Below are 14,559 nucleotides of genomic sequence, written 5' to 3'. Positions count from 1 at the left end.
TTTCCCATAGTTACTAATAAATTATTAGTATAAGCAAATCCTTTAGCTAGATGTTGCACTTAGTAAGATGGCACTTGTGATAATTTTCATAGTTCGTGCCCCAAACTTGAAAGTATCACAGGTTAATTATACAGTTATGATTTTTATTAATCCACATCCATGGTAATAATTTTGGAATCTTCTTACAACCAGGATTTTGTAAGTTGATTTTGTGAAATATAAAAGACTTCTTTTTCTTCATTTGTTTTCATTTTATTTGATGTTTCCAAATGTAAAAATGGTCAAAATTCTTACACTGATTAGATTGGGACCATCACAGTTCCATATGTGCAACAACAGTTTCTCCCCTTCAGTTCTGCCATCTAACACCATGGGGTGATCAGCAGAATTCTTGACAAAGGTTATTTTCCTTATTATCACCAAACACAATACCAGTGAAAGTTTATCCTACAATGTTTTTTAAAAATACTAAAAGTACCATGGAAAGAATTTTAATCCTAAAATTAGTTACCCACCTTAGTTTAATTAAAAAACAAAGTTTATGTTTAATAAACAAATGTGTTTTAAGGAAAAGGCTGGATCTTATTACTTACTTTCCAAAATTTCATGTCTACATGAAGATTGAAAGAATAGTGTAGTGAATGTCCTTTTGAATTATCTAAAATGCCTATGTTAATCTATGTCATTCTGTATGTTCTTGAGGATGATTGAATTTGATTTTTGGTCCCTGGTATTATTTGTGTGGTACATGAGAAATTTAATAGAAAGTGTTTGTTCCTTTTTTTGATACTGAGTCAGAGGATTGAGATTGGGGAGAGAAGAGTCAGTATTACAACAAATTCTACAATTCATTTGTCAAATTATGAAAATTGATTGTAGCTTTACAACCCAGAACTTTGGGGTTGGAGGTTCAAGAAAATGTGTGATAATATAGAGCTCACTTTTTCTTTTGAATTATTTCAGCCACAGTCAGTGAACACACAATGCTACTAGAAGGAACAGCTAACTGGCCACCACTTGGTAGCTCGGGACCTGTTACTGGAGCTGAGATAATGAGGAAGCTTTCTAAAACTCATACCCATAGTGATTCTGCATTAAAAATAAAGGTATTCTTATTTTCTGTTTGTGGTTAGATTTATTTGGACTTAGAGAAGATCTGAAATTTTGTGATATCCCAAATTTAAGTATCTGTTGTCCAGCCTACATGTTCAACTAGTTTTTATGTTGAAATTACCTTAATCAGTAACTTTTAATGTACACATTTCTCTGAAAACTGTATTATTAGTAATTACTATTGAATAAGGTTTAACTACCAAACCTTAGTGCTGTCCTTTTATTTTATTGACTATTGCATACAATAAAATCCAATATTGAAAATGTTGATGATCTTGTGATTGTAGTTTTAATGAGAAGTCTTATAGGCAGTGCATGAGAAATCTAAGATTTGGATTAGGTTATTTGTGATTTTATTTACATTGTCTTATTTTAAAAAGGCTAACGAATGCATGTTAAGAGACCATAGATAGTGAAACTGGTTAGGCTAGCACCTTAGGAGCCTTGGTTTGAATCCTACACTGTGAGTAAAAATTTTTTTAATTGCATTGTGTCAGATTCCTCATTTGTAGGACGGAACTTTCACAGGTACCTCTTTTGAAGGAATATTGTGAGAAATAACTGAAGTGAAGGCATTAAAACAGTTTGGAACAACATCTGGCACTAAATAGTTGTGGTATTGTGTTTTATTTATTTTTTTGCTAGCTTGTTTTTCTGAGTACTGAAAACAACAGACAGGTAATAGTTTTACTTTCTTTGAAAGTTGGCATGTAGATTTAGATTAACATTCAGAATCTAAGCTTCATTTTGTGGTGCACACCTGAAATTTCAGCTACTCAGGAGGTGGCGATCATAATGATGGAGGTTCTAAGCCAGTCCAGGCCAAAAAAATCCAACGTCTACAATATATAATGGTGAACGTCTATAATCCCAGCTACAAGGAAGATGTAGGTAGGAGGATTAAGGTCTATGGCCAGCCCAGGCAAAAGTGAACAACACTTTCTCTGAAAGTAACTAAAACAAGGGCTGGGCATCTGCTTAGCAAGTGCAAGGCCCTGAGTTTGAATTCCAGTACAACCTCTCCAAAATCAGAATCCTTAAGATAAATGATAATTTTGATTACATAAAAATCTAAAATTTCTTCACAGAAAAATATAAACAAAACAGATGCAAAACACGGTGCAAATTTGTTAAAACAAAAAACTAATTACTGAGAAAAAGGCCTAAAACCAAAAAGGAAAAAAAATAATAATGGTTAAAGGACAGAAACAGGCAAGTCGCAGAAAAATACATATGAACATATGAAAACATATTCTCTCACAGTTAAAGAAATCTAAAATAAAATGTGATTTCTATTTTTACTTATGAGACTGGAGAACTAAAATTTTTAATAGTATACCTGTAGGTGAAGATGTAAGAAAACAATCCCTGTCATGTAGTTTTAGTGAGAGTTTTAGTGTCATGAGTTTTAGTTGCAACCTTGTTGCAACTCCTTGGAAAACCAATGTGGCAATATGTGTGAAAATTTAAAATGTAGTGCTCTTTCATTTAGTATTTCCAAGTCTAGGAATTGATTCCAAAGAAATAGTCGTAAATCCTCAAACATGCCTGTACGAACATTCTTTGCAAGATATTTATAATTGGAAAATATTATACACATATGAACATATATATGTTTCTATAACAAATAATTATATATATGATTTTATGACATACATAATTCATGAAGAGACAGATAAGAAATAGGTAAGAGGGCCTCTGCGGGGGGGTTCAAATGATTGGAACACAGGAGAGACTTTCTACTGAATAATCTTTCATGCTTTCAAAGTCTATTCTGTGTAATTATTTATATGCTAAAATTAAAATTTTCAATTAAAAATCGTACCTAGCCAGGTGCTGTGACTCACACCTATAATCTTAATTGCTCAGGAAGCTGAGAGATTTGGAAGATTGCTTGCAGTTGGAGGCCAGCCCAGGCTAAAATTTCTAGAGACTTCATCTCAACCAATAAGAGCTGTGTATGATGGCAAGCGGTGGACTGGATAGCCTGTCATCCAGCTATCCAGTGAATGTAAATAGGAGGATTGCAGTTCAGGCCAGGCTGGCTATAAAATCTAAAACTCTAATTAAAGTCAACAGGGCTGGGTTGCTCAATTGGTACAGTACCTGCCAAGCAAGCGCCAGACTCTGAGTTTAAACCCCAGTATCTCTAAAAATATACATTAAAAAATCCCCTGATTTAAAACATTCAATAATAGATTGATATACCTTTCTAATAGAATGGGCTTATTCTACTTCTACCATATAATGAGAAGACTTCTGGGAAATACTAAAATCTCAGCCTCACAATCTTTGCTCATCTGTTTCCTGATTGACAGTTTTTCAAAACCCTCTGATCACATTTAGGTGCTTTGTTGTTAATGTTGTCCCATTTCAGAAACTTTTAAACATTCTTTTACTTGTGAATTATAAAAGTATTTCAAACAATTGAAATTCTAAGTACATTGCTTTGTAACTCTACTTTCAAGATGTTTTTGTTTGTATAGTCTTTTTGTACTGTACTTTAAATTGATGTGAAATTATAATCTTTAATGTAACAGAGCAGATGGAGATTGAAAAATTCTGTATTTTTAAATTTTTCATTAAAAATTGGTAGAAATTCTTCATGGTGTTTTAATGTTCTCCAGAGAATCAAATCTTAGCACAGATTTTGTATTAGGGTGTGAGGAGGAATAGTAATTCTGTCAAGAATTTGGGGCTAGAATCAGTCAGGTTAAAATCAGATTTTTCCCTTATTTTCTATTATAAGTGATTTTCTTCTTTTTGAGAGATAGAATGAATCTTCCACCTTGGAGAACTTGTTAGGGATTTAATAAGATAATACATGAAACATGTTTAGTGGGTGTTTGATATGTTGTAACTGCTCTTTTATTTCCGACAGTGAAACTCTTCCTTCCTCTTTCCCCACCTAACTGAGGACATGTAAAACTGTACAGACCTCTCGGCTTTCCAGAGCAGGCTAAGACATAGAGGGTTTTATAGCACTTGGTAATCTTTGCCCCTGCTTCCCCTATTCTTATCAAAAAGCCACTAGTTTCCCTCCAGTAGGTGTCTACACTGACCTGTATTAAGAACCCGTAGGGAAGTCTGCTGAAGGTACATGATTTTCCTTTCTCTAGTTTCTATCAGGCATTTTACAGATTACTTTCAGTGTATATACTTTTTTTCCATCTTTGTGGTACCTGTACATTGGACTCGGGACTTCATGTATGATAGACAAGCACACTATTGCTTGAGCTAGACCTCCAGCCCTTTTTGCTCTGGTTATTTTGGAGATAGGGTCTCACATTTTGTCCAAACTGACCTGGATCATGATCCTCCTATTTTACACTTCCCACTGTAATTGGTATGGCAGGCGCACAGCGGCATGCCCAGTTTTTTTTCTGTTGAGATGGGGTCTTTCTTACTTTTTACCTTGTCTGGCCTTGAACTGTGATTCTTCTCTTCTCAGCCTGCTATGTAGCTAGGGTTACAGGTATGAGCCTGTAATGCCCAGCTTTTAGATATTTTTTGGAGGGATTAGTTTAAATAATGGAGATTGTGTCTGGGTATTAGTTTGCTGATTCAGTAAAAAAGCAGTGATACAATTATTTGAGCCTACTTACATTTTTTTTTAGTTTTATATTTTTTTTCATTTTTCTTTTATTATTCATATGTGCATACAAGGCTTGGTTCATTTCTCCCCCCTGCCCCCACCCCCTCCCTTACCACCCACTCTGCCCCCTCCCTCTCCCCCCCTCAATACCCAGCAGAAACTATTTTGCCCTTATTTCTAATTTTGTTGTAGAGAGAGTATAAGCAATAACAGGAAGGAACAAGGGTTTTTGCTGGTTGAGATAAGGATAGCTATACAGGGCATTGACTCACATTGATTTCCTGTGCGTGGGTGTTACCTTCTAGGTTAATTCTTTTTGATCTAACCTTTTCTCTAGTAAAAAAGCAGTGATACAATTATTTGAGCCTACTTACATTTTTTTTATTAGCCATTGGGGTGTTCTTCAGCACTACCCACAGCTTTCTGATACTCTGTTCACTTTTCCCTAGGTATTAACCAGTATCTTATTTGTTACAGTCTGTTTGAAATGTTGTGCTGTGGTCTGTATGTTTTTTCAGTAAGAGCAGAATTAATCATACATACTGAAAATAAGGGATTTTGCATCAGTATAGTAAATAATAATAAAAGTGACTCTTTGCATTGTATTATAGAACTACAGAACATGCTTACATACATTTGAGAGTCACTGCAGTTCCAGTAGACACAACCAGTTTTACTGTCAATGTGCTGAATAGCCAGCAGTAATAGCAACAGTCATAGTAGTTCTAATTGTCAGCAGTCATTGTTATTTGCATAAGAATGAACCCTGTGTTATTCCTTCTTTAGGGCATACATCCATATCATTCTCTGAGCTATACCAGTGGAGACACTGCCACAGATTCTCCGGTGCATGTTGGACGTTCAGGGATGACAGTAAAAGAGAGTCCACGGAAGGAGAGTCTCCTCAGCTACCTGAATGGAAGCTTCCCAAGCTTGCACAACCTTCTAGAAGGAACTCCTCAGAGAAGTAGTGCAGCTGTAAAGAGCAGCTCCCTAACGAGAACAGGTGCCTCCCCTAGACTTGATAATTGTACCTTAGTTTCATGGGGGAATTAAAAAATATAGGATGAGTTTATTTAGACATACACGTTGGTTAGATGACTAATCTTTTGTATTGTGCTTTATTTTTGAGAAAGTATTTTAGAAGACAGCTCTGTGTGTTTTTATAACTTTTGGGTGTCTTCGTGCCTTTAATTTGCATTTTAAAATTGCAGTACTGACTAATGTCAGCCTAAGCAATCTGGTGTGGTATGTGGCTAGACCAGCCACACAGAATCTCCCCCCTGTTATAATAAAAATAAGTATGTATTAATGCTTTAGTATTTACACACCAGTATCATGCCATGAGAGTTGAAAGCATATTCAAAAAAGCTTAAGCTTTCTTTGAATTAATAATTTGAAAATAATTGTATAAATCCCCTTTTCTTTCCTTAGTACATAAGTAATTCTGTGTTTAGTGAACTTTATTTTCAGCAAATACAGTGACCACTGACACTTTGCTATCTGAGCCATTATCTGTGAGTTTCTATAATTGGATGTCAAATGCTGTGGGTAATCAAGAAAGTGTGGTACAAGTTACAAAATCAGGACATAATAGTCTTCCAACAGGTATTGAGCTATCTTCCCTGGTTTATCTGCCTAAGTGGCACATATAGCTATAGTAAAATCCTGCTTTTCAGAGGATAATTAGAAATGGCAGACATTTACATGCTATTTGGTTGAATTTGGCCCATTTATAAATGCTTTTTATAATTCTGTGATTGAGAAAGTAGTAAGCAGTCACTCAGTATTCTTGTGGAAAAGCAGATGTGTCAAATGTAAGATTGTATATATTTTAAAGAGTTTTCCTTTTAACATGGCTGACTTAATTTTCCTAACATCAAAAGGAGGCAAATGAAAAACTGCAAAGTCTAATTATATACTTACAACATGGGAAATATTTTTAGTTTATCCAGATCCCTCAGAGATATAATAGCTGTGATTGCTACACTCTGTAGTTACTTAACAAATATTGAGTTAAATGTAAAGGAATAATAAGAGGAGTAAAATAAGATCCTTTCCTCAAGGAAGGAGACAAATGTGGACATTTATTAATTTTAAAAGAATATGTGTGAAGGAAGAAGACTGGCAGGAAATTCATCAGACACACACTGGTGACTATATCCAGAAATATAAGTGGACCCACATTTCTTTTTCTGTTTAAAAAAATTCCCCAGTTAGCTAAATGTATGTATTATTTTTCTTGCAATGTATATTTTTGTGTATATATTAAAAGAATATGGAAGTAGCCTTTGATGTTGAGTACTGAAAGCAGTTGAAATTAATTTATATAATAGGTATTTGAATCACAAGTGAATTTCTTCCACATAGACAAGAATTTGAAAGTATGAAAAGCAGGCTATCGGCAGCTGCTTAGCCCTTTATCTTCCTGCTGTTGACCACTTTCAATCCGGAGCTGACTCCAGTTCTGACTGCTAGTTCTCATCATTGTCCCCTGGATGAAGAAGTAAGGGAGATGGCATCTTTCTGGTACTAGTCTCACTACTGCACAGAGTGAATGCAGTTTAAATTTTAGGAGGAAGAGACAGAATGATTCCTCTCTATCATGGGTCCTTTGCCTAGGGAATTAAATGAAAAGGGGAATAGAGAGGAAAGAAAGAGTGTCATTTCAGTTTTGTTCTGACTCAGGAAAGCAGATGTATGATTCTGTGGCACATTTGGCTTTTGTTGGGACACACCTACTTCTTGTAGCCTGCCACTGTCCGTAACTCTTCGTGCATGAGAAGCTGATCAGACAGGAATAGGCATCATAACTTTTACCTTCCTATTCTCTTTTATGTTGTTTCTATTTCTCAACAACTGACATCTTATTCCTGAACATTTACTCATAGGTGTTGCACCCAATCTTCCTACGATACCCTCAGCCTCAGATTTCAACACTGTCTTGTCCAGTGACCAGAACACTCTGGATGGCACACATTCTCAGCATAGCACTAGTCAGGATGATGTGGCAGGTGTAGAAGAAGCAAACCAAGGATTTCCTGCTGTTCAGCTTGCTGATGCACAGGTGAGCCAGCCTGGTTCTCCATAATTGTGTAATACCTTTCTCTGCAGCACTTTGGAACCATCAACCAGGTGCACCTTGGAGTTCTAATGAAAATCTCTATTTTCTACCTGCAGACAGGTAGAGAATACAAAAGAGAATACAATAGAGAACAGAAAATGAGAAAAACTCTTAAAAAGTATGTAGATTAGTTATATGTGCAAAGTAACCAACCATCTATAGATGATCATCACTCAAAAGTCTTACATTTTTGTTATTTGCTACAAATCTGCTAAGTTACATGAATAGTAAGTTCAATTTAATCATATTCTGTAGGGGTTTTTGTGTGTGTGTGATGTTAATACCTTATTTAAGCAAATAATTGGGAGGCATTGATTATTTTAGAACAGAGGAGGAAATAATTTAGGAATTTATATGAGTAGCAATGCTTTACATGAATCCAAGTAGAGAAACTAGTGAGGAAAAGGTGAGTCATTGAAATAGTTCACATGGTGGTGATGATCTCTGAGCTTGGAAAGGTAAAACAGAAATTGTGTGAAGGTCTTATTTAATAGATTAAGTACGATAAGTGAAAACTGAAATCCTTTGAAGCATTTTAGTTTGAGTAGAAGTCAAGTGGTAGAAGTGAGATGTGGATATTGAGAAGGGTCAGTTTTTCAGGATCATTGGGTCTTGAACATACATAGGAGGAATTAGTGGGGTCATAATGAAAATGAAAAAGAAGAAAGAAGGGCTAGAGGATGGAGCAAGATTTGTAGAGAAATGAGATGTATTGGAATTTAAAGTCCGTAATAGAGACTATTTAGTCATAATAGATACTTTTTTCCTCTAAGGTTAAGCAGTAATGATAGTTCACAACTATACAGATGATTTTTCTCTTACAAAAGGACATAATTTATGTGAAAAAATATACTAAGCACTTTAAATTTTCATGAGATTCATTTGTCCAATATGTTGGAGTAGTTTTTAAGGGCCTCCTATTTTTTTTTAAACTGGGAAAGAAGGAAAATAATTTTCTATGCTTGTTTTCGTTTTGGACTGCATACCAAGTTCATTATATTTATTAGCATTCAAAGAGGCATTTTAGAGATTGCACTGTGATACCCATAAGATTCTAAAATCTGTCAGGAACATGAATATTAAATCATATAATAGAAAGTTTTCTAAGGTAAGGCAGTATAATCATTGTGGAAAATGGTTTGGAGGTTTTTTAAAAAACTAAAAATAGACCTACCGTATGATCCTGCAATCTCACTACTAACTAGATGTCTAAAGGAAATGAGATAATATGTCATAGAGACATCAGCTCTCCCATGTTTATTGCAACACTAATCACAGTATACAAGCAACGGAAACAATCTCAGTGTCCGCCTATGAATGAATAGATTAAGAAAAATGTAGTACATATACACTATGGAATAATATTCAGCTATAAGAAAGGATGGGATCCTGTCATTTGTGTCAACAAGAATGGAACTGGAGATTGTTAAGTGAAATAATCCAGGCACTCCACTCATATGTAGAGTATAAAAAAGTTAGGTCTTAGAAGTTGAGACTAGAATTGTAGCTACCAGGACCAAGGAGAGTGGGGAAGGAACAATGGGGAAAGATAAATTAACTGCATAAGTTACAGTTGATAAGGAAAGAAGTTCTGGTATTGTGTTGTACAATAAGATGACTGTAGATAATACTAATGCAGTGCATATATTTTTCAAAAAGCTAGTAGAGTGGAGTTTGAATGTTTTTACTATAAAGAGATGATAAATATTTGAGAGGATAGAAATGTTTTCCATGATTTATGTATCAAAAAGTCACATGATACTCTGCAAATACATGCAATTTTTATATGTGAGTTAAAAAGTTTAAAAATTGAGTAAGGTAATTTAGGCATATGTAAGGGTCAGAGTGAATGTGAAGAGAACTCACCACAAATCCCTAGCAAGATTGACAAATAGTGTGAAAGGTCTATCTTGTTAACAGTTTAAGTAATAGAAAAGTACCTATGAATGTAATTACATAATTTTCTCTCATTGTCCTCAGCAGCTCAGCATAGGAGTAGAAGAGGATTTGCCCATATCAGATATATAGAGAAAAATAAGGTGAAGAGATGTAATATGAAGTACAGGAAGTTGCTGAAATGGAGTTTAAGTCATGATTGTAGGGGACAAGGATGTCATATAACTTTGGAATTGAAATGTTGGCTGATGAAGTAATTGATGACAGTAAATGGAGAAGGAAAAGAAAAAGAAGAAAGTCAGAAACCAAAGTCCCTAGTAATTATGAAGGTTCAACCAGGGGTGTAAACAGATGACAAAGATTAGGAAAGATGGTTTGAGCTTTGAAAAGAAGAATTTTTCCCATTAGGATGAGGAGATAATTTCTCCCTAAGCTTCTAGACTAGAGTAAAATTATTTGAATTCTCTCTTTCTAGATATTCGAATTGTCACAATAGTGGCCTGTCTTTCTAAGCAAAAAACAGTGAGGGGACTTAGGATAATTGAAAATATGTGTCTCACTGTATAGATGGCACTTGTATATTTAGGTAGGACTTTGAAAGCTTTAGGCAAGGGTCATTAAAGGAGAGTGTATAGTGAGAAAGGTAGAAGGATGCTTAGGAAAGCACTGATAGCCCTCAAGTTTAGGATGAGAAGTAGTAATCATGCTGCAGAGAATGAGTCCTTAGCATGAGTTTAGAGTTCTACTATTGTACACATGTCTTTGCTTCTCTGAAATTCAGTTAGAGATCTCAGCAGAGTGATGTAAGAATACTTCCATAAGCTGTGTAAAGGTATTTCTCTGTCAGAAAGCAAATTTTAAGTGAGTTGGTACAACCAAAGTGATACCATTCTCAAAGGGGTCAGGTATTTATAATACAATATTTGAAATGTTTTTATATGAATACAATAAGATGGTAAACTACTTTGTGAACCTATCACAAAATATTTTTTGAAAATAGAATCATGTTTTAAAGTAGGTATAATTTTGCTTTCAGACACTTAGGCAAGGTAAAGGGTAATCTTTGTTTTAAGAAAGATGATTATATGAAGTAAAAATATGTATTATGATATGCTAAAAGCCACAGTAAATGATGATTGACAAATTTGATTAATATAAATTTTTCATGTCTTTCAGGTTGTTTTTAAACCTCTTCTGAGTCACACAGGGATCCAGTCACAGGATGCAATGCCATCCTGCTACAGAATGTACTTTGGAGAACACCTTTCATTTTCAGGGGCTTTGGACTGCCTCAGGGCAGATATTGTAGATTCAGACACTGTCAAAGAGAGAAAAAGCAAAAGAACAAGAAGGTGACTTTTACATTTTTTGTGTGAAATTTCATGCATAAATTATATCTATTTTTAACTTTGCTTTCTTATAATCCTAGCAAGAAAGTAATCTTAATATCTCAATAAGAAGATAATTTCCATCTGACATGAGTAGTAACCACATTTTCTTATTAACAACAGGTTGTACTATTACAAACTGACAGGCTTATTTTTACACATATTTTTGTAGCATGTTAGCACATATATGAGGCATAGGGCAATGACTTCCTAAACAGAAATCAAATGGCTCAGCAACTAAGAGAAAGGATTAACAAATGGGACTACATGAAACTAAAAACCTTCTGCACAAAAAAAGAAATGACCACCAGATTGAAGAGGTAACCCACAGAATAGGAGAAAATCTTTGCCAGCTATATATCTGACAAGGGATTAATAACCAGTATATACAGTAAGCTAAAAACTGAACTCCTAAAAAATCTGTGACTCAATTAAGCAATGGGCAAATGAATTGAACAGAGCTTGTTCAAAGGAAGAAGTCCAAATAGCCAAAAAACACATCTCTGGCCATAACAGAAACACAAATCAAAGCCATGTTAAGATTCCACCCCACTCCTGTTAGAATGGTTACCATCAAGAACACAAACAACAACAAATGTTGGTGAGGATGCAGGAAAAAGGAACCCTAATACACTGTTGGTGGGAATGTAAATTAGTACAGCCACTGTGGAAAACAATATGGAAGATCCTCAAAAATGTAGACATAGATATGCCATATGACCCAGCAATTCCACTCCTAAGAATATACCCAAAAGAATGTGAGTCAGGTTACTCCAGAGGCACCTGTACATCCATGTTTATTGCAGCATTAGTCACAATAGCCAAGCTATGGAAACAGCCAAGATGCCCCACTACTGACAAATGGATTAAGAAAATGTGTATTTATGTACAATGGAATTTTATTCAGCCACAAAGAAGAATGAAATTTTGTCATGTGCAGGTAAATGGATGGAACTGGAAAACATCACCTTAATAAAGTTATCCAGGCTCAGAAAGCAAAAGGCCACATGTTTTCTCTCACATATATATAGAATATAGACTCAGTACAAATACAAGCAATATGATAAAAAGCAGGTCACACTAAGGGGAAGTCACATACAAGAGAGGGAGGGTAAAAGAAGGAAGTTAAGGTAAATATGGTTGATATATTTCTTATACAAGAATGAATACACAATGTTTAAAATTGTTGAAATAATGGCAAGGAGGGGACTAAGGTGTAAAATAGAAAAATAGAAGGAATGAGCTAATCAGGTTATAATACATGTATACATGAAATATCACAATAAAATACCCTTTATAACTATCTAAAACAAATTAAAATGACATTTTTTTTCAAAAATAGAGAAGAGGAAGGTAAAAACAGTTCCTGCCTTGGAGTTGGTACCAATGAGAAGAGGGAGGATACAAGGAAAGGGTGAAGGAGGGTAATATGGTGGAAATATTATGCACATGTGTATGTAAATGGAAAAATGAGATCTGTTGAGACTATTCCAATAATGGGGAGAGGGGGATAAAGGAGAATGATGGGGGGGTGAATTCAATTATGGTATACTATAAGAACTTTTGCAAATGTCACAATGTAATCCCAGTACAGTAATAATAAATTTTTTTTAAATTGCAGGAAAAACATCTTCCAAACTACCAAACCATCACTCAAAGAGGCTGAATATTTTGCAGCCCACCAGAAATGACTGAGATGCCTGTTGTTCCAAATTCTCCATTGAATCTGATACTCAGTTTTTAAATTTTCATTTTAACAGATGTGTAGTGATATTATGTTGCTGGATTTGCAATTTCCTGATGATGAAAGATGTGGATCACCTTTTTTTTAAAAATTATTTTGGCTGTACTGTGGTTTGAACTCAGGGTCTCATGGTCACTGTGCAGGTGCTCTACCACTGTAGTCGCTCTGTCAGCCCTATGGATCATCTTTTTATATGCTTATTTGTTCTCTGCATATGTTTGGCAAGATTTCACATCAGATCTGTGTTCTTTTTTAAAAAATGTGTTGTAGTATGGAGACTCCTCAAGAAACTAAAAATAGAACTGCCATATTGCAACATTACTCACAATAGCTAAGCTATGGAAGCAGCCAAGATGCCTCACTAATGATGAATGGATTAAGAAAATGTGGTATTTATATGCAATGGGATTTTATTCAGCTGCTAAGAAGAATGAAGTTTTGTCATTTGTAGGTAAGTGGATGGAACTGGAGAACATCATCTTAAGTGAAGTTAGCCAGGCTCAGTAGGCCAGAAGCTACATGTTTTCTCTCATATGTAGAATAAAGACCTGATACAAGTACAACAATATTATGAAAACCAGGTCAAGCGAAGGGAAGGTCACATATGAGAGGGGAAGAGTAGAAGAAGGAAGTTAAGAATATGGTTAATGTACTTTCTACACAAGAACAAACACAGAATTTTTAAACCTGTTGAAGCCACCATAAGAAGGGCATTTAGATAGAAGAAAAATAGAGGAGACGAACCAATTCAGGTTATAATACACATACAACATGGAAATGTCATAGGGAAACTTGCTGTGTAGCTATCTTAAACAAACAAAAATGTCATTTCTTTTCATTTACAAAATCAGAGAACAGGAGAGCAGAACAGGTCTTGCCTGGGTGGTTGATACCTGTGGGCAGGGGGAGGAAGTAGGGAAAGGGCATGGAAGAGTGAATAGAGTGTAAATACTGTGTACACATGGATGTAAGTGGAGAAACAATACCCACTGAAACTGTTCCAGCAATAGGGGAAGAGGGGTATGGGAGAGAAAGGTGGAGGGGGTGGATTTAAATATGATATATTTGATACACTGCAAGGATTTTTGTAAATGCCACAATGTACTCATAACCAGCACAACAATAATAAAAAGAAAATTAACAATTGCATATATTGGCTTTAGAATAAATTTTGTCAACTGAATAATTTAAGAAAATGGGTTGTGATATTTCAATACATGTCTACGATATGTACCGTTCAGTGTAATTTCTGTGTCCATCTCCTTACCATAGTTTGTGATTCAGGCCTTCAGCTCCTCTCCTCTAGTCATTCATATAAGGTACAATAGGTTATTGTTGTGAACTATAGTCATTCCACCTGCTGGGGACAAAGTAGAACTGCTACTTCTAAAAAAGAAAAATAAAACCCTAAAATTATAGGTGGAGGACATAAGCTGTCTCTTAATTTTATCTTAAGTAATTGTTACTCATATTCACCCTGCGTTTTCAAACTTTTTCTTGTCATTTTTGCATTTAATGAACTTAAAAATAAAGCCTTTGAGATCCTTGTTATAGCATAGCTTAAACTTTTTTAAAGAGTACATTATAAGCTTTTATCTTCACTCTGTTCTTGCCTTTTGAGCTCTGTTCTTAGAACTGTTAAGAACTGCTGTGATAATGGTAACCTTTATACATAGACATCATGTGAGGAAAGAAGCAA

At 34.9% G+C, this 14,559-nt stretch overlaps 1 protein-coding gene across 1 annotated transcript; it reads left to right on the top strand.

Annotated features, from left to right (window-relative positions):
• Nucleotides 1-6,243: 6,243 nt before the first annotated feature.
• LOC141410803 (bridge-like lipid transfer protein family member 1) lies at nt 6,244-11,084 on the top strand. Its single transcript, XM_074041122.1, has 3 exons — nt 6,244-6,316; nt 7,600-7,775; nt 10,905-11,084. The coding sequence occupies exons 1-3, from the start codon at nt 6,244-6,246 to the stop codon at nt 11,082-11,084; spliced, it is 429 nt and encodes a 142-aa protein (XP_073897223.1).
• The last annotated feature ends 3,475 nt before the right edge of the window (nt 11,085-14,559 follow it).

This window comes from Castor canadensis, chromosome 9 (genome assembly GCF_047511655.1).
Source record: "Castor canadensis chromosome 9, mCasCan1.hap1v2, whole genome shotgun sequence".
NCBI classification, from domain to species: Eukaryota; Metazoa; Chordata; class Mammalia; order Rodentia; family Castoridae; genus Castor; species Castor canadensis.
This window is presented reverse-complemented; position numbering and strand designations above follow the sequence as displayed.

Coding starts and splice junctions, on each gene's coding strand:
- LOC141410803 (XM_074041122.1), top strand. CDS start 6,244: ATGTCAAATGCTGTGGGTAATCAAGAAAGTGTGGTACAAGTTACAAAA. Junction 6,317..7,599: donor ACATAATAGTCTTCCAACAG/GTATTGAGCTAT, acceptor ATTTACTCATAG/GTGTTGCACCCAATCTTCCT. Junction 7,776..10,904: donor TTCAGCTTGCTGATGCACAG/GTGAGCCAGCCT, acceptor CATGTCTTTCAG/GTTGTTTTTAAACCTCTTCT.